This window comes from Cannabis sativa, chromosome 4, assembly GCF_029168945.1.
Source record: "Cannabis sativa cultivar Pink pepper isolate KNU-18-1 chromosome 4, ASM2916894v1, whole genome shotgun sequence".
Lineage (NCBI taxonomy): Eukaryota > Viridiplantae > Streptophyta > Magnoliopsida > Rosales > Cannabaceae > Cannabis > Cannabis sativa.
The window spans coordinates 15429271-15452776 of record NC_083604.1 but is presented as its reverse complement, the minus strand read 5'-3'; the positions used below and the strand labels follow the sequence as shown (position 1 = coordinate 15452776).

The 23506-nt window shown below is 35.6% G+C and overlaps 2 protein-coding genes across 2 annotated transcripts; both read right to left on the bottom strand.

Moving 5' to 3' along the window:
* Window positions 1-2756: 2756 nt before the first annotated feature.
* On the bottom strand, window positions 2757-10575 carry LOC115715213 (uncharacterized). Its single transcript, XM_061113323.1, has 4 exons — window positions 10244-10575; window positions 9081-9341; window positions 8214-8572; window positions 2757-2876 (listed from the first exon to the last, which is right to left on the bottom strand). The coding sequence occupies exons 1-3, from the start codon at window positions 10294-10296 to the stop codon at window positions 8470-8472; spliced, it is 417 nt and encodes a 138-aa protein (XP_060969306.1). The 5' UTR covers window positions 10297-10575; the 3' UTR covers window positions 2757-2876; window positions 8214-8469.
* A 2549-nt stretch (window positions 10576-13124) lies between these two features.
* LOC115714546 (probable pre-mRNA-splicing factor ATP-dependent RNA helicase DEAH5) lies at window positions 13125-18005 on the bottom strand. The gene is made up of 2 exons (XM_030643282.2): window positions 14406-18005; window positions 13125-13784 (listed from the first exon to the last, which is right to left on the bottom strand). The coding sequence occupies exons 1-2, from the start codon at window positions 17693-17695 to the stop codon at window positions 13391-13393; spliced, it is 3684 nt and encodes a 1227-aa protein (XP_030499142.2). The 5' UTR covers window positions 17696-18005; the 3' UTR covers window positions 13125-13390.
* Between the last annotated feature and the right edge of the window lie 5501 nt (window positions 18006-23506).

Genomic DNA, 23506 nt, shown 5'->3' with positions numbered 1-23506 from the left:
AAATCAACTAAAATTATTTTAAAATTTACACTTAATACTTTTTTTTTAATATATATATGTGTTCTCTGTTATTTCTTAGTAATTTTTTTAATCTTGTTTTCATATATTTTTTAATATAATAATTTTATTTTATTTTTAATCTAATATTTTTCTATATTAGTTTTTAATTTCTTTATATTATTCAAAATATATTCTATTTTACATGTGTGCATGTTTTCACAACGTGAGAAAAAAAAATGAATTAAATATATATATATGTATTTTATGCAAAAATATATTTATATTTTGGGGAGTAATATTATTTCACTTAAAAATAATTCATTCTTCTATAAATAAATGAACAAATTATTTAACTAGTAGAGTAATTTAAAATGGCACAAATATAATAAAGCTATAATATTATAACTAGATATTAAGTATAAATCAACATTGTTTAAAAAATGACAAGAGATTGTAAATTAGGTTGTGATTAGCACTCCTCGAGGTTTCTATTCCTAATAGCAAAATTTCTAAAACTTTTACAGATATATATTGGATTTCAGTGGAGTTTCATCATAAGTTGACCATGTCCTCAAATCCCCTTAAAAAAGAAAAAAGGTCCTGAGGCCATAACATAGCTTGTCTTTATATATATGTGGGACTAGGTTGGGTCAAGTATCTATTCTTGGTCAGTTGAGCTTGTCTCAACTTGTCTGCCACAAACGAACTAGACTTTTTCAGATTTAACCTAAGAGGGTTGGTTTGGTAAGTATTAGATTGGATTGGGTTATCTTTAATCCCTACTTGCAAACTCCAACATAATTATTCTAATGTAGCTAGTTCTTATAGGTACTTGAATATTTTGCAACAATTCTGATCCATTTATAACTATTACTTCAGTGAACATAGTAGCTAAAAATCTCAACAAGTTACATGGGGAAGATATTGTATAATTGTTTGAGTTTCCACAATGCTTTTCCATTCCTTGGTGTAAGCCTAATATTGGTTCATAGTCAATAACATCTTCACAATCGAGAATAACGATGAGCCAAAAAATGTCGATCATTGATGAGTATTGAGGGCCATAATTACTATCATGAAGTCTTTTTTTAGGTGGTATATTCATAGGGCTTTTCTAAAATCATTCTTTCACTCAAATTTAATATCTAATAAATCAATCAATAAAAATCTCCATATAAACAAATAAAATTGATCATGGATCATTATTATCCATCGTAAGTTCAAATTTTGTTTAAACATGTGACTATCTCAATTACCAAACATGCCCCATAGTGTGCTACAAAACAACCCAAGTCCATCTTAGTTTTTGTTTATTTGTCACCCAGATTTGTGGCTTCTTATTACCAATTTAGATTAGTTTTGTCCATAAAGCATTATCCAGAGAAATCAAGAGTGTTATAAATTATTTATTAATAGAATTTCTCTATCAACCAAGTAGTTGTACTGGAAGACATTTAATCAAAATTTCTCTACTGCTGCCTCTTTCAGCAGTTCTAACACTGTCACAACATTGAAATCAAGTAATTAGTTTCTTACAATTGTACACTTTTGAAAATCATACACAACTATTAACAGTTTAAAATATACAGTTCTTTGTGCTCCTAAGTCCTGATCCATCACAGGCATGGTATGGGAATTTCAAGCTTCTTTTCACTTGATAAATGAGCAGAGACAAGAGGTGTTGCATATTGATATCTACAATGTAACAATTACAATTGGAAGTCAAGTCGAGTGGATAATTATCTGAGATGAACTAGTAACCTAACCAAGTCGACGGTATTGGCTGAAACTTGCTCTTCGCACAAGTCAATACATCATAGTAATCTACATGAGTGAAACAATCACGGAAATCTGTGAGGAGCTTCTCAAACACCCTCCATTGGACCTTCATCGATCTTGAATATGGATATGGAAGGAAAACCTGCTGAACCATAGCGATGAGGGAGGATTTAACAGCTAGATTGATAATGACAATTAGTTACAGAAAAGCTCCTATAAATCTTCATTTTAATTGTTGAAGAACACTGCAGGATATTTAGCACCACGGCCATGGCCCATGTAGCAAAATGTAGGATCATGTGTATCCCATATTTTACAATAAGAGTTTAACCATTCTAAAAATTTTATAGAAAAAGAATAATGATATTTCTATTTATGTAATATGCTCAGTTCATGGAAGGTTTTCTATAGGTGACTTACATCGGCTTCTTGTGCAAGACGTTTAAGTATCAGAAATGTATGTTCATTCTCTTCTAAATTGTCAACAACGGCCAGCCAGATTTGAGAAGCAAGCTCATGAGCCATATCCCTTGATTTACCACAAGCAAGAAACTGATCTGCAAAAGCAACCACAATCTAAATGATAACTGCCATTCTGAATTGAAAACTGTGTAATTTCACCATTTTGTAGCCAAGTTTTTCTTTCCCATTAGATGGGCATGCACAGACATAATGGACTAATATAAGTATTCTCACATGTATCTAAAATATCAGCATAATGAATTAGATTAGATGAGACATAAATCAAGATAGGTAAATCTATTAAATTTCTGTACATACGCATAACATACAATTAAAAGATATCATAATTTTCAATAGGAGTACACATCAGATGGGGGAAAGGGTACCTAAAAAGATGCAAAATGCAAGAATTTGGTTGAAATTTCCAATTATAAAATTAAAAGCATCGAATAAGAAAATTGAAACTGAAATTACAAAACACACCAATTATGGTTCCATGAAGTATTCCAGAAGGAGGTGAAACGGTTGAACGCTCAAGCTGCTCTTTTAAATACAAATAAGTATGTCCCACAATCTCATCAATTTCTCCTTCAAGAGAAAATATGTGTCTGCTAACATACAGAGCTGCATATCTCCTGGAGAAAATTGGGTGGATGTTAGAATCTTGCTGCCTCGACAAATTAGTATCGTCAAAGAGTTCAATTTACATAATGTTTAAAATATATTAGGTGTGTAGCAGCATGTGTACAATACCACACAAAAATGCATATATTTGATACAACCTCAGTAGAATAGAGTGATACGAATGTGAGGCCTCCTATTAAGTTTACTTATGCTAGAAGGGGTAAGCAAGGTAAAGTGGCTTAGGAGGGGGTATTTTGGTAATTGTCTTTAGTAGTGAGCTACCTTTTGTATGGGAATGGATTGTGTTTTTCAGTTATGCATTTTGTAATAGAGTATTCTCTACTGCATCAGGAGAGAGCTACCTTAGCTCTCTGCCGAGTGTGGAAGAGTCTCTCATAGTGTTTCAATTCAATAATAGCTCACCATTTGAATCTTACTTGCTGTGTTTTTGTTCTGTTGAGTAATACTGCTGCTGGAATACTGTTTTGTTGCTGCTGGTTGTTGTATTTGAGTTGCAGGTGCTCATCATTTGGTATCAGAGCAGCCGTTTCTGGTGAATGCCGTCGACAAGGATGGAGAAAAAAATCGAGGGAATCGAAGAAGGATTGGACAGCGTGAAGAATGATATACATAATATTAAGGCCATACTCGGGGAGTTCAAAGAATCCCAGGATCGAACAGTAACGGGGTTAGCTGAGCAGATTCGATTGTGCTTGAATGGTCAAGCGAGGATGGCCGACGAGTTGTGCGCAATCCGGGAGAGCCAGGCGCCGACGCAGAGCTCCGGTCGACGTTCTGTCAATGAGAGACCTCCATCGCCGGCAGTGTTCGGGTCGAATGGAAGAGACAGCGATGGAGGACGGCGTTCGGAGTTTCGGGCTCGGAAGATTGAACTCCCTGTGTACTCCGGCGAAGACCCCGACGAATGGACTTACAGAGCCGACCGATACTTCGGGTTGCAGAGATTGACGGCGGCGGAGCAACTAGAAGCAGCGATTATGTGTTTGGAGGGGGCTGCTTTGAATTGGTTTCGTTGGGAAAACTCCAGAAACACAATCGGATCGTGGGAAGAGCTGAAGTTGATGCTCCTTCGCCGGTTCCGATCAGCTCATGAGGGGTCCCTGTATGATCGGTTTTTTGCTCTCCGCCAAACGGACTCCGTCCAAGATTATCGGAGAAGGTTCGAATCTCTTGCTGCAGTAATGGGAACGATGAGCGACCAAGGTTTGCAGGCTGCCTTTGTTAATGGGCTTAAAATGGATATACAAGGCCCATTACGTTTGTTGCATCCAAATGGGCTGATTAGAGCAATGGAACTTGCTGAATCTATTGAAGCAAATCAAGCCCTTGTGAGAAATTATAAACCTGGGCCCAACAGACCATTTCATAATCGGCCCAACACTTTGAGTATCCCAGAAGCACGGGTTCCACACGTGACCTCCTCTCCCACTTATTCGACCACTTCAGTCAACAGCAAGATGACTTCGGCTTCAACTTCATCTTCCCCAACGAGTTTCAAACGCTACACAGAAGCCGAATTGAGAGAAAAGAAAGAACGTGGTGTGTGTTTCAAGTGTGATGGTCGCTGGTTTCGGGGTCATGAATGCAAAGAGGCTGAATTAGTGGTGGCGGTTGTCCAAGATGAGGCTCAAGAAGAAGCGCCGGATGATTTTATTGCCGAGATGGTCGGGTTACCTCCGGTAGGAGCAGCGACCGAAGCCCAAACTGTTGAAGTTTCATTGCATTCCGTAGTGGGATTGACTCCCCCGAAGACAATGAAAATGTTGGGATCCATTCATGGACACGATGTGGTAGTTTTGGTGGATAGCGGGGCGACTCATAACTTTGTCACTTTGGATTTGGCTACCAAATTGGCACTTCCAGTCACAAGTACCGAGGCTTACGGGGTGCAACTTGGCAGCGGGCACGCAATCAAAGGTACGGGGGTATGCCGTGGGGTCCCTTTGACTTTGCAAAGTATTACTATTGTGGATGATTTCCTTCCGCTTCCTTTGGGCAATACGGATGTGATTTTGGGAGTTCAGTGGTTGAATACGCTGCAGAAAACAACTCATCATTGGCAAGAGCATACTATGGAATTTAATCTCGGTAACCAACGGGTGGTGTTACAAGGGGATCCCACCTTACATAAAACACCAGTTTCTCTGAAGTCATTAATGGCTACCTTACAAACTGAGAAGATTGGTGTTTGGGTGGAATTGGGCCATTCGGCAGTCATGGCAGCAGAGGACGAACCATCGGAAGCCATCTCCGCCTTGCTACAGCGCTATACTGCCGTCTTTGAGGAGCCACGGTCTCTACCACCACCACGACAACATGACCATGCCATCACCTTACGACCGGATGCTGCACCAGTTAGTGTTCGGCCGTATCGATATCCTCAGATCACAAAGGATGAGATTGAGCGGTTGATTGACCAAATGAAAGGCGCCAAGATCATTCAAGATAGCAACAGCCCGTTTTCTAGCCCGGTCTTGTTAGTCAAAAAGAAGGACGGTAGTTGGCGGTTCTGTGTGGACTACCGTGCACTTAATCGAGCCACCATTCCAGATAAGTTTCCTATACCGGTCATTGATGAACTCTTGGATGAATTACATGGTGCTCAAGTGTTCTCTAAAATTGATCTGCGCTCAGGTTATCATCAAATCAGAGTTAGACCTGAAGATGTTCACAAGACGGCCTTTCGCACTCATGAAGGTCATTATGAGTTTTTGGTCATGCCGTTTGGTCTTACTAATGCTCCTGCCACCTTCCAATCTCAGATGAACGCACTTTTCAAGCCTTGGCTGCGTGAATGTGTTCTGGTATTCTTTGATGACATTCTGGTTTATAGCCCTGACGAAGCTACACACATCCGACACCTAGAGCTTGTGCTTCAAACTCTCCTCAAGCATCAGTTTTTTGCTAATAAAAAGAAGTGTTCTTTTGGGCAGCGACGTATTGAGTACTTGGGACATGTAGTGAGTGGCCACGGGGTTGCGGTGGATAATACCAAAATCAAAGCCATGGTGGATTGGCCCCTCCCTACTTCGATTAAAGATTTACGTGGGTTCCTTGGTCTTACAGGATATTACCGCAAGTTTGTCAAGAATTATGGTTCCATTGCTCGACCTCTGACAGATCAATTGAAGAAGGATAGCTTTGCTTGGTCCTCGGCAGCAACCGAAGCTTTTGAGTCTCTCAAAACTGCGATGACTACGGTCCCCGTGTTAGCCCTTCCCGATTTTGCCAAGCCATTTGTGGTTGAAGCGGATGCCTCCGGATATGGGTTAGGAGCAGTTTTGATGCAAGAAGGGCGGCCTATTGCTTACTTCAGTCAGATTCTGAAACCACGAGCTCAACTTAAGTCCATCTATGAGAAGGAATTAATGGCCATTGTATTGGCGGTGCTGAAGTGGAGGCCATACTTGCTTGGTCGCCGTTTTATTGTCCGTACCGATCAACAAAGCTTGAAGTTCCTCTTGGAACAACGATTGGTCACTCCGGAACATCAGAAATGGTTGGTCAAACTTCTGGGGTATGATTTTGATATCCACTATCGACCGGGAGTGGGTAACCGAGCTGCGGATGCTTTGTCTAGAGTGCAGCCTCTAGAATGCTCGCTCCTTACTACTACCACTTGGTTGGATTGGACGGTGGTTGAACAAGAAATTAAGCAAGATCATTTCCTCTCTCGAGTAGTGGCAGATTTGGAACAAGGAAAGGATGTCTTGGGTTTTACATTCGAGAAACAGCGTCTGTTGTATCGGAGACGACTTGTTTTGGCCGCCACATCATCCTTGATTCCACATTTCCTTCGGGAATACCATAGCTCTCCAATCGGTGGTCATTCGGGAGAGTATCGGACTTACCTTCGCCTTCGGGGAGATGTTTACTGGGTTGGTATGAAAGCGCAAGTGGGGAATTTCGTGCGCGCTTGTGAAGTGTGCCAACGGAACAAGCACTTGGCCATGTCACCGGGGGGTCTCTTGCAGCCTTTGGATCTTCCCGCACAGGTTTGGGAGGACTTGACTATGGACTTTATTGAGGGGTTGCCAAAATCGGAAGGTGTTGACACGATCTTAGTGGTTGTGGATCGTTTGAGCAAATACAGTCACTTTATTGCCCTCAAACACCCTTTCACAGCTCGCACAGTTGCCGAAGCCTTCCTTCATCAAGTGGTCAGGTTACATGGGGTTCCTCGGACCATCGTCTCGGATCGTGATCGTGTCTTTCTCAGTCATTTCTGGGCTGAGCTGTTCCGCCTCCAGGGCACTGAACTCCGCCATAGCACTGCCTACCACCCGCAAACTGATGGCCAATCCGAGGTGGTAAACCGTTGCCTTGAGACTTATCTTCGTTGTTTGGCTTCTGATCGACCTAAGGCATGGGCCAAGTGGTTGTCTTGGGCAGAGTACTGGTACAATACTACTTTCCACTCCTCCTTGGGGTGTACTCCATTCAAGGTGTTATATGGGCGTGATCCACCGGCATTAATTCGGTATTCTGAGGGATCCACTTCTGTCTTGGCCCTGGAGCAGTATTTGGAAGAACGAGATGGGTTTCTGGATGATCTCAAAATGCACTTGTTGCGTGCTCAACACAAAATGAAGGCAGCAGCTGATTCTTCTCGTCGACATGTTGAGTTTGAAGTTGGCGATCGAGTCTTCCTTAAGCTAAGGCCTTATCGACAGAAATCCTTAGCCCTCCGCAAGAATGAGAAGCTAGCTGCTCGTTTCTATGGGCCCTTTACTGTTCTGAAAAGGATTGGTGCCGTCGCTTATCATTTGGACCTTCCCACATCATCAGCGGTTCACCCCGTCTTCCATGTGTCCCAACTCCGTGCGGCGGTTGGTTCAGCTCACTCGTCCCCTACCATACCTCCTACATTGACTGCTGATTTGGAGTTGTTGGTCGAACCTGCGGAACTTTTGAATGTGCGACAACGGCCTACACCTACGGGAGCTCCTATAGAAGTGTTGATTCGTTGGAAAGATTTGCCTCTTTTCGAAGCTACTTGGGAGAAGTTTGACACCATTGCCACCCAGTTTCCAGATTTTAACCTTGGGGACAAGGTTCGGGATTTTGGGGGGGGTAATGATACGAATGTGAGGCCTCCTATTAAGTTTACTTATGCTAGAAGGGGTAAGCAAGGTAAAGTGGCTTAGGAGGGGGTATTTTGGTAATTGTCTTTAGTAGTGAGCTACCTTTTGTATGGGAATGGATTGTGTTTTTCAGTTATGCATTTTGTAATAGAGTATTCTCTACTGCATCAGGAGAGAGCTACCTTAGCTCTCTGCCGAGTGTGGAAGAGTCTCTCATAGTGTTTCAATTCAATAATAGCTCACCATTTGAATCTTACTTGCTGTGTTTTTGGTCTGTTGAGTAATACTGCTGCTGGAATACTGTTTTGTTGCTGCTGGTTGTTGTATTTGAGTTGCAGGTGCTCATCATAGAGTCAACATGAATTACAAAATACAGAGTTGCAAAAGAGGGGACAATTTGTATGATTCATTGTTTTGCATATTCTATACTTTCTTTTAATAAACAGCATAGAGTAGCAATGTGGTGAACTTGTCACGTTCATCTTTATTGAACACAACTTCATGTAAGACTTGTCAATATCAATTTAAATAAAAACACGAGCTTAGATTTAAGTGAATTCGCAAGAACCTTAGAATTTGCCATATTGTTATTCACAATAACCCTGCATTTGAATAAAAGACCACCAAGTGATTTTGAAGGGGAACTCATACATCAAAAGAATCTATCTCAATCCACTACCTCTCATTAAATGATTAAGATATGAGTGCACACACACATGACTAAAGTGAAAGATCACCAGTCCACCATTAGATTGTCAAGGGCAAAGCACAACTATAGCACAAATTAAATTCAAGCAAACAAGTCAATATGAACAATAGCAATAAATTTGGGCATACTAATAATTCAATCCATGGGAAGAGTTTAGGCTATGAAGAATAATGGTTCAAGGTTTTGTAAGCTATAGTAGTTATTTTCTCTGAAAGAAAGAAGAAAAAAGCTATAGTAATATTTATAAGCACCAAAAAGAATCCATACAAAGTTAAAAGAAAAGAATATATAATAAGATGTTAGCTCAGAATTGAAATCTGGAAAACCATGAAGACATATAATATTATTACGAAAAGAAAAGAGACTATTACGAAAAATAGTGAGGAGTCATGTAATATTACCTTTGGCTCAACCCTCGTGGTATAGGTCCAGGCCACCTTTTAGCTTGGCTAGCAGAAGGATAACTCTTGTCAAGAGCAGCTCGCCACAAGCATTCTCCCCGGAAAAGGTTTGCCCACTGCTTTTTTACACAACATATTTGTGCCCACTCAGTGACTGGAATTCGAATGAAAATTTCTACCAAAAGGTGATCAGGGAGCTTTGTAAATGAAGCATCGATTGGTGTTAAAGTGTCCTTTCCAGTTTTGTTCATCATTAGAGTACTACAAAAGAAAAAATGATTTCTTGTAGTTACTTCAAGAGGGGCAATGAAACAGACAGTTCATAGAAAAACAGAAATTCAGGTAGACTACTAGACCATGATTTTCATAGAAGTGCAGAAAATATGAATTACATATCTTATATATCTTCCCAGAAAGAATACAAAAAGAAAGTTGTTAGCTTCAATATAAACAGCTGCACATAATCAAAATTAATGAGAAAAAGTAAACATTACTTTAATACTAAATCACTTAACTTTCAAAACTTACTACAATTAATTATAAGATTCTAATAATTGCCATTTTTTTTTTTTGTAAGGTAATAATTGCCAATTTTTTTCAAAGGAAAAATCATATCTGGGTAACCAATCTATTTCTAATTGCTTAATATGCAAATTAAACAATTAGATTGACCAATATACCCATTTGCCAACCACTTAAAATGAAAGTAGATCAGTAATAGTAAATTAGTTGCATTACTAACAATCAATGGTTTTATCAAATGCTAAGGAAGTTTTTTAATGGAGATATAAGTCTACATTTTAAAAGCTTTCTCAAGCTGAGGATTTCTATCAAGTTTATCCAGTAAATGAATGGAAATTTTGGATTGTTCTTATTTTTTGTAAATTAAAACAAACAATCACATGATTGTCTTGAAGTAAGTTCAGTCTATCATAAAAGAAAGAACCACTACATCAAATTCAACATATAAAATTTTAAGATATAAATTTGATCTTTAATTGTGTCAATGAAGAAGCTTAAGTTGAGTTCTTTGATTATAAACATATTATACACAGCCATACAAAATATATATATTACACGCAGAAATAACAAACCACAATAAAACAATCTATACAAAATAAGACCTTTGTTTTCAATAAATAAATAATAAAAACACCCAGAACCTGAAATCAGCACTACCAAAAGAAAAACCCCATGCTTTGCTTTCAAAGAACATAACATAAAAATGAATAATATATTGGGAATTCTACAAACTGACTTGACTTATAACAACTTGAAGAAACAGAATGCAAAGCAAAGTATGAATTTTTTTCAGTTCTTTTTGTAGAGAAGAAATATCTGATTAAAAATTCTTGTAATATTTTGCAGCACGTGGAGCTAACTTCTTAGCAGAAACAAAAGTTTAAAATGGGAGTTAAATGAATTTCATTAACATATTTAACAGTAAAAATAATCCGAGTAAAATAACAGATGCAAATTTTAAAGGGAGGGAAAGAATTACCAGAGAGGCATAATAAACAAAGGGGAGAGCTATCTCAGCTGAACATTGGAAAAAAAAATGGGTCGGCGGCTAAGAAGGAGGTTTTTTATATAATATATATAAAAAAAAATTTATTGTATCTGTCAGTCTTTGGGTTACAACAACAAATGTGAGGCTCTTGTTGTCGACCCCACCTTAAAAAAGCAAACATATATTCTTAATTTTAATTTATTTATGATGTAATAATTTAATTAGTAGTGTACTAAAAGATTTGCTATGTTTTTTTGTTTTTTTGGTAAGAATAAGATTTGCTATGTTAAATTCATACGAATTTTGTTCTTTAAATTTCATTAGAAATCAAAATATTTCATACCTATCAAAAGCAATATGAACAACTAGTTATACCAAATGATGAAATGAGTGGGCTGCTTCTGCTTCTATAGTAACGGAGAATAAATTGTGCAAACAAATAGACTCTAATGGTGACCAGAATCTGAAACTCCTACACACGAGAATCTCAAGAACTAATCAAACAGCCAAAAACCAGCCTCACCTAAAAGTTAAGAGCATTGCTTTTAATATTATATCGGACAAAGTCAAATATTAGACTTTAGATATATAATAGTTTTGAATAGAATATTTTATTAAAAAAAAAAAAAATAGCTCTAGAAATTAATAGTTTTTTATATTATTTATTAAGGACTTGTTTGGAAAGATAATAAGAAATCGAAAAAGTATTGTTATTAGGTATAGTATGATGTTAAACACCATGCTGATATGGCGCATTGCGATTAGTTAATAGTTTTTTATATCGTTTATTAAATTAAATTGTACGGGATTCTATATTAATTTACACCAATAATAACATACTACTTCTTATGGTGCTTGATACCGTAAAGTACCATTTAGCATTCTTCGAATTGAAATTAAGTGTAATTGAAAGTAATTACATTTATGTATTTGTGTAATTACATGTAATTGGAGGTAATTGAGAGACCTTAGTTACACTCTAATTCTCTTACTCCATAATAATTGAGTGTACGTGTAATTACTAAAACTTTTTATTTTAAATATTAAGTAATAAAAATTATCATTTTCCTTGTAATTACTAACTAACTACTCGTCAAATAAGAGATTAAGAATTCATATGTAATTATCACATCATATTTAAATACATTAAATAAGAATTGCTAAAAGGCACCACTAGTGTTTAATACCTTCTTCAGTGTCGTAACGTTATTGGTATAATTAAGTATTATGTCTCATATAATTTTAAAAAAAAAAATATTTTAGAGAATATAGTTAACTAATCGTAAAGGCCCTATTTATAATAAATGTAAAGTAATACTAATATCTAATAATAATATTTTTTTAAAAATATAGTGTAATTAATATGTTATAGTAATTATTACACAATTATTTCTAAACCTACCCTATATCAAAAAATGTATATGATTTAATATTTTTTTTTTTTGAAGAAAAAAAGTATACCAGTTCTTCTTATGGTCCACTAGGGGTGTTCATCCGATCCAATCCGCATTTTTTTGGTCAAACAACATCCAATCCGCACTAAGTGCGGATTTCATATTTTGGATCCAATCCGATCCGCATAATAGTTTAAATCCGATCCAATCCAATCCGCAATAGTGCGGATTGGATCGGTTATTTTTTTAATAATAAATTATTTAATATTTCATAGAAAAAAAAATAGAAAAAGATTATTGTTTCTTAATCTCCAATAATAATCTATTTCCATCTCCATTTATATATAAATCAAACCCATATACATATATCTCAATATATATATAATTTACACTAAAATATATATGTATTTATTACTAGAATAAATAAGTTAGTATATATATATATTTAAATTTGTGTGTATGTGTCTATGTGAATATAATAATTTTTCTAGTGTTTTTTATTATAAAACAAATAAAATACACTAACTCAATATATTACTAAAAAAGATTAATAAATTAGAAATTTGTGTTTTTTTTTTTAATATTACTTGAAAATTAATATATATTATATATTATAATTTTTTAAAAATATATATAATTAAGTGCGGATTGGATTGGATCGGTTACTTTTTGAGGTCAAACAACATCCAATCCGCACAAGTGCGGATTTTAGATTTTTCAATCCAATCCAATCCGCACAAGTGCGGATATCCGCATTTTGCGGATTGGATTGGATTGGATCGTGCGGATTAGATTGGATCGGATACTTAGTGAACACCCCTATGGTCCACCTTTAACATTTCTCAAAACTTTAAGGTATAGCAGCGTGAAGTTTTATTATTATTTTCCTACTGGGGTACACGTAGTTTAATAATTTCGTTGTCAAAAACATAAACCATAAAGAGTTATATACTGAATTACTTAGAAAAAAAAAAAAAAAAAAGAACAACCTAGACTTTCGAATATAATAACTAATTGAGTAAATAATAAGTTATATGGTTTATAAGTGAAAAAATTAATCCTTTCTACATTTAGCTTTGACGTGTGTAAAATATAATGTATTCACAACAGAGTAAAGTTCACTTCTACAGTTTGAGCAGGGAAAAAAATAATGACCATGAGGATTTAACTATTAGAAAATTTCAAAACTAGTAAACAACCTCATGAAAATGGTGGGTTACTTACATTTACAAGATTTCTTTTTAACACTACCTATGCAAATAATGCTTACACTTGGTATTTGCTATTAAACCAAAATCTCATACATCCAGCTTCAGATGGCATTCATTCAAGTTCACAATTATCAAAAGCAAATAAGAAACAAGGAAACAAGGTAATAGGTGAACAGTTAGCATATGAGACAAGAATCAAGCACGCCTTTTACTTAATCGCCATGAGTTAGGCTCGTGGTATCTGTCGTAGAGCGGCTCAATACGTTCTTGACGTTTGCGCTTACTCATCTTCGTAGGATCGGCTACTTTGAAGAATCTTGGAGCCAATTCAACAAGCCATTTCGGGTCTATAACTGTGACCTCACGCATGTACTCTTTTGTAGTCATAACAAGCTCATGGTAGATTACCCAGTCTGGTTGTCGCTGAAAAAGAGCACTGCTTGGGTGGATATACACAGGCTGATTCTCGACAAGAGTTCTGTAACCCTCCTGTGGATCCTTTCTAGCAGCGTGGAAGAAAAATCCTGCTGTTATTGCTTTTCTGATCTTTGTGAAATTCTTTCCTGCACTAACAACGTCCAATTTATACCTGAAACAAAGAATCGCCAATTTAGTTTTTCATATCATTAAAAGATGCAGACCAAGGCAATACAACAAGGGGCACTGCTACCATAATTATTCAAAAAAAAAACTACTCTATAAGAACTCATATGAACAGAGAACAGAAAACCAACGGTAGAATTTCTGTAAAATGATTTGACTTGAAAGGTTAAGGTTAACCCAACAAAAGAACCTTCAAACCACCAATAAGGGATAAATATGGCAACTGAGCACAAATAAAACAATCTTAATTCGTTAAGATATTCTCCATCAGATCAGTGAATGATAGTAAAAGGGACATGCTTCAATTAAAAAATAAATGCACAATCTTTGCCACACCTATTCCAATTGTAGTAATAAATTCATCACTCTAGCATCAACCATATGAATCATTTCACTTAACTATAGCAGCCTAATATCTGCAATTCCTTTCAGTTATGCAGAGCAAACAGTGTGCATGGTTAGTGAGTAAAACAACTTGAAAACGCAATTTAAAAATGTTATTCTTGGAACAATGAAATAAATTGCATAGGTAAGAAAAAAAGAAAAACAAGAACAGAAAAGGAAATTTCATACATAAACAAAAAGATTAAGAATTGAAAAATCTTACTTGTCCATGATGGTAAGGAGTTGTTTCCTGACATCCTGTGCTCTCCTCAAGGATCGAGACTGAACAAAATTCTCAAAACACCACGGCCCAGAAAAGTTCTTAGCTTTCCAAGCCTCATAGACAGCAAGTAAGGTCAGGTGATCTCCTTCTGGTTGAAAAAACTTGGCCCTCTTCTGATCTGCTTGGGCTTGTTTTTCACGAGGCCTGTAAAAGATGTTTCCTGTCTGAATCATGGCAATGATTGTCAAAATCTCATCACTACATCCAAGGTCCACACTGGCCAATAACATCTTAGATAATGGTGGCTCAAGAGGAAACTCAGCCATTTTCCTTCCCAATTTGGTAAGAAGCCCCTCTTCATCCAGTGCTCCTAAACTGTATAACTGCTCCATGGCAGAAATGAGAGCTTGAGGTGCAGGTGGATCCATAAAATCAAAAGATAAAAGATCATTTATACCCATTGCTTTCATATTAAGTGTAGTTGATCCAAGATTTATCCTCTGAATTTCAGGAATTGAAGTAGGAGACATCTCATTACGGTATGCACTTTCAGTGTAAAGGCGGTAACATTTTCCAGGGCCTGTACGACCAGCACGACCAGCTCGCTGCTTGGCTGAGGCTTGTGAAATTGGTGTTATGATCAGTGAATCCAACCCTTGCTTTGGATTGTACACATTTTGCTTTGCAAATCCAGGATCAATAACATAGTATATACCATCAATGGTCAATGAAGCCTCAGCAATGTTAGTAGCAACAACCACTTTCCTCTTCCCTGGCGGAGCAGGATCAAATATCCTTGATTGCATTTCACTTGGAAGGGCACTATACACAGGTAGAATAATCAATTCCGGAACATTTTTACCTAAACCTTTCATTCTCTCATAAAGAGACTGGCAAGCAAAGTCAATCTCCTCTTGTCCGGTCAAAAACAGAAGAATATCACCTTCTGGTTCCGTCAAGTGAATTTGTAACACTGTGATAAGAGAAGCATCTAGGTAATCACTCTCTGGTTGTTTGGTGTATAGTATCTCTACAGGAAAAGTTCGACCAGGGATGGTGAAGATGTTACAGTTAAAGAAATATCCTGAAAATTTCTCAGCATCCAGAGTGGCAGAGGTGACAATCAGACGAAGGTCTGGCCTGCGCTGCACAAGTTGCTTTAGTAATCCAAAAAGAACATCAGTATGAATTGTCCTCTCGTGAGCTTCATCAAGCATGATCACTGAGTACTGAGAAAGATTCTCGTCAATCAAAATCTCCCTTAGAAGCATACCATCAGTCATGTACTTGATGACAGTCTCTGGTCCAGTACAATCTTCGAAACGAATTGCATACCCAACTTCCTCACCCAACCGACAACCAAACTCTTCAGCAACCCTTTTGGCCACAGACATTGCAGCCACCCTACGGGGTTGAGTGCACCCAATTTTACCCCTAGTTGTGTAACCAGCTTCAGCAAGATATTGTGTAACCTGGGTTGTTTTGCCAGAGCCAGTCTCACCAATCACAACCAAAACTTGATTATCATGAACTGCTTGAACCAATTCCTTTTTTAGCTTGTAGATTGGCAGGCTTTGCCTTTGTTCTTGAATAGAGAGCTTCGATCTCTGCCCAAAACTGATGGTTTTCCCAAAAGCGTCCTTCTTCCACTCGGGCATATCATATGCTGACAAGCCAACACCCCGAAGCTCTTGCGCAAGATGCCTTTCACCAGTCTCTGGCATTGGATCTTCCCAAGGACGATTCAAATCCTTGGGAATAGAATCTAGCATAGTTCGTTGCTGCTGCTCTCGTACTTCTCTTCGCTCCTTAATGAGTGCAGATTGAAGTGCAGCTGCACGACTCAGTGATCCTTCGGGATTCTTAAAAATTTTCACAGGTGACATATCAACAGAATACCTACTTTGTCCTTGCAAAAATTCTGGTTCATCCTCATTCAGCTCAATCTCTAGCTCTTCCTCCCCACCCTCTTCTTGATACAGCATTCCATCTCCTCCTTCTTCATCGTACATAGGATACTCATTAACACCCAAAACACCAGAGGCTATCAATTGCTTAGCTTCCCATTTCTCCGGAGAGCTCATTCTCTTCAAGGGTCGACGAGTTGTTACAATTTCATTCTCTTCCACAATCCTAATCCCAGAAAGACCAGTCCTAGTCACAGGCCCCTCCTTAGACCCTGACGGATTTGTTCTAAAAGCATCATCCTCCAGGCTCTTCTTCAAGGGGAGCAAATCATTCCCTGTATCCTGATCAACATCCCTCATTGAAAGGCTCAACTTCTGACCTGAAATCGAAATCACCTTAACATATACCTCTTGATCCCTTTTCACAACTTCCTTGGCATTAGCAATTCGCCTACTTGCAATTTGTGAGACATGAACCAAACCCTCCTTACCCCTCAAGTCGCTCAATTGAACAAAAAACCCAGTTTCCATCACTCTCGACACCCTTCCCTTATAAACCTTATAAAGTTCAGGCTCATCAGATTGGAACTGCCTGTTCCTTGAATCCTTACTGCCTCGCCTATCATCACCAAGCTCCCTAAAATCTGCATTATCTTCGTAACCGTCTCTCCTGTGCTTCTCATGACGATCCCTATGCCTTCCCCTATCATCACCATCATCATCTTCCTTGCCCCTACCCCTTCCATCCCCATTATATTTATCCCTGCGTCTGTCTCTGTTGTCTCTGTCCCTATCCCGATGATGTTCGCGATCTCCATCTCTGCCTCTGTCTCTGTCTCTATCTCTATCTCTATCTCTATCATGATCTCGATCTCTGCCTCCGCCTCTGTCTCTATCTCTATCTCTATCTCTATCATAATCTCGATCTCTGCCTCTGCCTCTGCCTTTATCTCTACCGCTGCGTCTATCTTCCTCTTGCACCTCACCGTGTTCTCCTCTATGCCTCTCTCGGGCTTCCATTTCAATCTCCTTCTGAAGCTCTTTCACTCTATCCCTGTCATCAGCTATGGCCAAGGCTTGAAACTTGCCCTTATTACCATCAGAACCATTATCTTCCTTTAAACCCTTATCAGACGACTTCGGAGGAAGAATTGCGTGAATGATAGTTAACAATGTACGGACAAAATAATCTGGCATTATGGCACCATTTTCCTTCAATTTAGCATCAAATTCTTCCTCAGTTTCACAATTTCGGCCCAACTCAGTAATAAACTCAGCAAGAACTTTGTCCCCAAACCCTAAGTGAGTCTCAAGCTCCGAGCAGACTTTGGAGACCAGAGACAAATACTCAAGCTTCTTCAGACCCTCGTCCAAGATAGCCATTGACGAAGAACAATCAAAACAGAAAGATTATCTTGTTTTAATCACAAAAAAAACAAAAATGAAGGATTGTGGCTAACCCTAATTCTGCAACTATTTAAGATACCGACCAATTCTATAATGTTCGTAAGGAATATATAAATGCAATCCAAAAAGATCCACCGACTTAATTTATATAGATTAACCTACTAGTCCGGCAACGGCAAATATCTCCGGCCCTTGCGGCGGCGAGGGGAAGTTCCTATGCTTCCACTGAAATGCTTCGATTTCACCTTCGGCTGTCGTTTATGTTCTACAGTCTTCGCCTTTTATATTTATATCATGGAGTAATTTAGAGTAATTTAGGGGGTGTTTGCCTGTTTGGCTTTATAATTTATACTTAGAAGAAAGTTACCCAAGTATGGATCATATTTTGGCAGAGCGAAGCCGTGCAAGGTACGTATATTTAGTTTTATGTTAGGTATTCTATAATTTAATTGAGAAAGATTCAATAAATAATCATATAATTTAAAATGATTTAAAAACTAATTTTAATTAGTGTGTGGGGTTATTTGAAAATCAATAGTGAAAAGTCAAATTTAAAATTTGCAGAAAGAGAATAGGAGAATGAAGATTAGCTTGAAATATATTTAAAAAATAATAATGCTACACACTTACTATGGACACTTAACTCGAGCCGGTAATAATAAAATTATAAAGAATAAGAGTAGCAGGCATATAACTGGACATATGAAAGAAAGAATATAAAAAACAAGAAATATGCATGATAGCTTCCAAATAATATTATAACAAAGCAATGCTCTCCAAATTTATCTTAATATCATTCTTCTCTTGAAGCCTCTCATCAATCTCATAGCACTCCATGATGGATTCAACAAAATATATGTGTTTATGTATATTTGGATTCAACAAAATATATGTGTTTATGTATATTTGTTTTGAGCAAATCAGTAAACATATATTTTCAACAAATTAACCCGATAAACTCAAGATCCACATATATATATATATAGCTAAGTATTCAAATATAATTGTAAAATCTAAGCTTAAAACAAAATCAAATGGACAATTCATGCTCAACTAAAGCTATATATATATATATTGTTATGATTACATCAACCCAAATATTCTTACTTGCTATAACCGAATTATAAAAATTAAAAAGTATAATTTGAGATATATAGACTAAAATCATTCAAATAAACAAATAAATTAGTTACACATAGAATTATAAATGATACTTTTTTTAGAGTGTGTTTGAAGCTTATGTGAAATTTTTTAGATCACTTCACTACTATTTTTTCTCTATTTTTTTTTTTGTATAAATATATATATAGAAAATTTATATTAAAAAAATGAAAAATATACGTACATATATTTTATTGTTGTTAATTAAATTCAAAATAGTATAGTAATAGAGAAAATTTAGAAATTAGATTTTTATTATGAAATTTTATTTATTTAAAATAATTAACTTTAATAAAAAGAAAATAGAAATGAGAACGTACAAGATTAGGTATGTATATATTGTTGGTTTTAATTAAATTCAAAATAGAATAATAAATTTATGGTTTAAATAATATCACATGAGAACAATATATAATATTGTATATATATAAATAATATCAATTCAAATATAATATCAGTTTAAATGGAATTTGTTTTATTTTTATTTTATTATTTTATTATATATAAATAATATTTTATTATTTTATTAAATATAAATAAAAAGTCACACCCATGAATTTCTCATAAACCAAGAATTCAGTTATATAGGCACACTTTATATAGAATAGATATTGGAGAAGTATAGTGTTTCATTTTTCTCTTTAATTTTTTATTAATTTTATATATATTAATTAATATAAAATTGTTATAAATATTAATAATTATGTGGATGTCCAAATCTTTTATTTATTACCATTAATTGTAATTAACATTCCTCTTTTCTTAGTTTCCCTTTTTCTTAGTTTCTTAATATCTCACTCTTGTATTTGTATAAATAGGGGTTCACCCCATTAGAATAAACAACTCAAAAATTCTCATTCACTTTCTCTTTCTCTCTTCATCTTCTACTTCTTTCTTCTCATCTACTTTATATTATTTTATATTATTTTATAACACGTTATCAGCACGAGTCTCTGCCCAAGCTTCAAGCATGAGTCTCTGCCCAAGTCCCAATGTAAGTATTTTGTTAAAGTTCTTGAATTGTTTCAAAGTCACGATACACTAAATATATATTTATATATATACTTATCTGATTGAAACAATTTCAAGAATCCCTTTTCTTTTTATCTATATATCTATATATTATATATGTATGTATATATTTTTATATATTTACTATTAATTTCATATATTATATTCTTATCATTCATAATATTTACAATATATGTTTGCCTATGATATTATAGAGAAAATCTATATAAATTATACATATATCTTGAAGATTATGTATCCTCGATAAAATATTGCATATATCTTAAAGATTATGCATCATCGATAAAATATTGCATATATCCTGAAGATTATGCATCCTCGATAAAATATTGCATATATCTTAAAGATTATGCATCATCGATAAAATATTGTATATATCCTGAAGATTATGCATCCTCGATAAAATATTGCATATATCCTGATGATTATGCGTCCTCAATAAAATCTTGCATATATCATGAAGATTATGCAAACGTAATATTCATTATATAGTTGATGGATATATAATGAAAGAGATGAATACATATTTATATATATGTTCTTGTATTCTTTGAGGACAATGAAAAGTAATCTAATATCGATATAGATTTTGACAAACATTTCCTGAAGTAAATGTTTATATTTGTCAAAAAAAAAATGATTGTATTTGTTGGAAATTATTTTACCAGGATCTTAGATCTACTCACAAGTATGTTTATTAACATCCTAAATATGAACTTTCTAAAACGATGAAATTAAACACATATAAAGTTTAAGAGACCTTACATTGGGTGCAGCGGAATATAATGACTCCTTCCGTTCAGATATATAGCCCTTGATTCCTTTCTGTAGCAGAGCATTATCAATATCTGAACCTGAATCTCTTTCTCTGAATCCTTGATGCTGAATCTCCTTTGCTGATGATATTTCTTCACGATCTTCCTCACTATGATTGAGGTATTGCTTGATGTGTGTGGGCACTACTCATACACTAAGGATTTCGAAATTCTAAGGGAGAAGAGAGAGAGTGGTCAGCTAAAGATAGGGAGAGAGAAGGCTCAGTTTTTTCTGATTCAGAAAGTCGGAAGAAAAGTATAATTTTCCTGAAGCCTTCACTATCTATTTATAGCATTCCACTAGGGTTAGGTTTGAATTATTTGGCATTAAAATAATGAAAAAATCAACTAAAAATAGCTACATAGGTGGCCGACCATAGTATTAGTGGATTGGGCCTTGGGCTTTGCAATTTTGCAATTTTAACACCTTTTATATCTGATTTTCTCAAAAATGTCAATTTCCTAATTCAAACATTTAAATGTCAATTCTAACTATTTAATAACTATAAATAATTATTAAATAATATTGTCATTTATCATATTTATTAATTGAACCATACAAAGTATCATAATTAACAAATATGCCCCTATAAACTCTTTCTTTACAATTTCGCCCTTACTTAGTGAAAATTTCACAAATAGACATAGTCTAACTTGTGAATTATAATTGATTAATCAAAACCAATTACATGAGTCTTACAAGCAATATTATCTCAACTAGTGGGGGGACCATGGGTCTATATAACCGAGCTTCCAATAAGTAGATCAAGAATTTAGCACTAAAATTCACTAACTTATTAATTCTTCGTTGAATCCACGCATAGAACTTAGAATTGCACTCTCAGTATATAGAATGCTCTATATGTTCCACCATATAGACACATCATTAGTTATCCATTGTTATAATCCTAATGTGATCAATGATCCTCTATATGAATGATCTACACTGTAAAGGGATTAAATTACCGTTACACCCTACAATGTATTTATTCCTTAAAACACTTGACCCCGTATAAATGATATTTCAGCTTATGTGAAATGAGTACTCCACCATTTATGTTCGTTTGGTCAAGCTCGAAGGAGATCATCCTTTGCTTACTATTCGCCAGATAGAAGCTATAGATTCCATGTTTATGCTAGCGCTCCCACTCAATTGCACTACCGTGTTCCCAAAATGTACGTATCACCCTGACCTAAAAGTAGGCTTAACTAACAAATCAAAGAACACGAATAGCCTTTCAAGATTGAGCCTAATCATAACAGGATTAAGATCATTTGATCTAGGATCAACTAGGCGATATTGACTTGAATAGATATTACGGTAAGTTCAATAAATCTAAGTCAAAGTTCAATATCGGTCCCTTCCGATGCATACTCCATGCATCCAACCTGAGCTTTACTTTAACCAATGCTCTGGAAAGAACATAGCACTTCTCCAAATGCAAGTAAACTCTGTTGTAGATTATCATATCGGTAAAACCACATGTGTCTGATAAATCTAGGAAACTTTATTCACATAGTCATGTTTACTTTCCAATGTGTTGACGGCACAATAAACAGGATCAAGTATGTGAAAAGGGTTTCAGATGAATTCATACATTATGTACATATAATCATGAAATAAATCATGTGAACCATGCAACATTAAATGTTATTTCTGATCTATATTAATAAGTAAATCTGATTATATTGAAATGAGTTTTATTTAGGGCATAAAACCCAACAAACTCCCACTTGCACTAATATAAAACAAAAAGTGCGTTTCAAATAATCTCAACACCTTGATATACAAATCAAGTGTAGTAGTAGTAAACTCCTCGTAATAGGATCTGAAAGGTTGAATTAACCACAACCTTTTCTCCACCATTACTCTTCCTTAATCACAAAATCATTGATAATGTGAAATTCCTCTCTATATGTCTACTCTCTTGGGATACTGGATTCTATATCTTTGGCAACTACTTTTGGTTAATCAGGAAATTAACACTAGTAGTTTAAGGCAATTTGGAATGGTGCCAAAGATGTATAGAACTTTCCTTAGACTGAATAAGTGCCTTTCCTGCAGCTTTAACATTCAGTCTCTCTCTGGTAGACCTAGAGACTTCAGATAGGTTTTTACACTTCTCCAAAATCACTATTCCACCCCCAGAGTAATCACCATCTTATCAGAAAGATTTACTAGCACAAAGGCAAATTTCGAAATCTGATATGGTGTAGTCTAAGAGTTTTAAACACATCCTTATAGACTAACATATAGTTCCTCTTCTTAATCATAGGATTTACTTGATTGTCTTCCAATGTTCTTGTCCTGGATTAATCTGATATCTACTCATTACTCCCACTCAACAGCAGGTGTCTGGTCTAAGGCATACAAAAGCATATCTAAAACCTCTCACTGTTGATATAAGAAATTCTTTCATGGCTTTATCTTTTCTGGAATAGTTAAGACTTTTCCTTAGATAAATAAAATCTATACCTAAGAAGTTGTGAAGCTTCTATAGATTGCCATTAGAAAGAAAATGCTTCAGCATCTTACTAGAGTAAGTTGCTTGCATTAGAGTAAATAATTACCAGGTATACCACAAGCCATAGGTTTAGATAAACTCAAACCTATAATACTAGGAACAGGAAGTTTTGTTAAGTCCATTGAATAGACTTATAAACGAAAATTTCCTTTTATGTCCTTGTAATAGAAAACTTTAGGTTACTCCATGTGAATGGATTAAACCATAGTTCTATTGGCTTTCTTCTTAGTTTCTTATCTTGACAATCCATTACT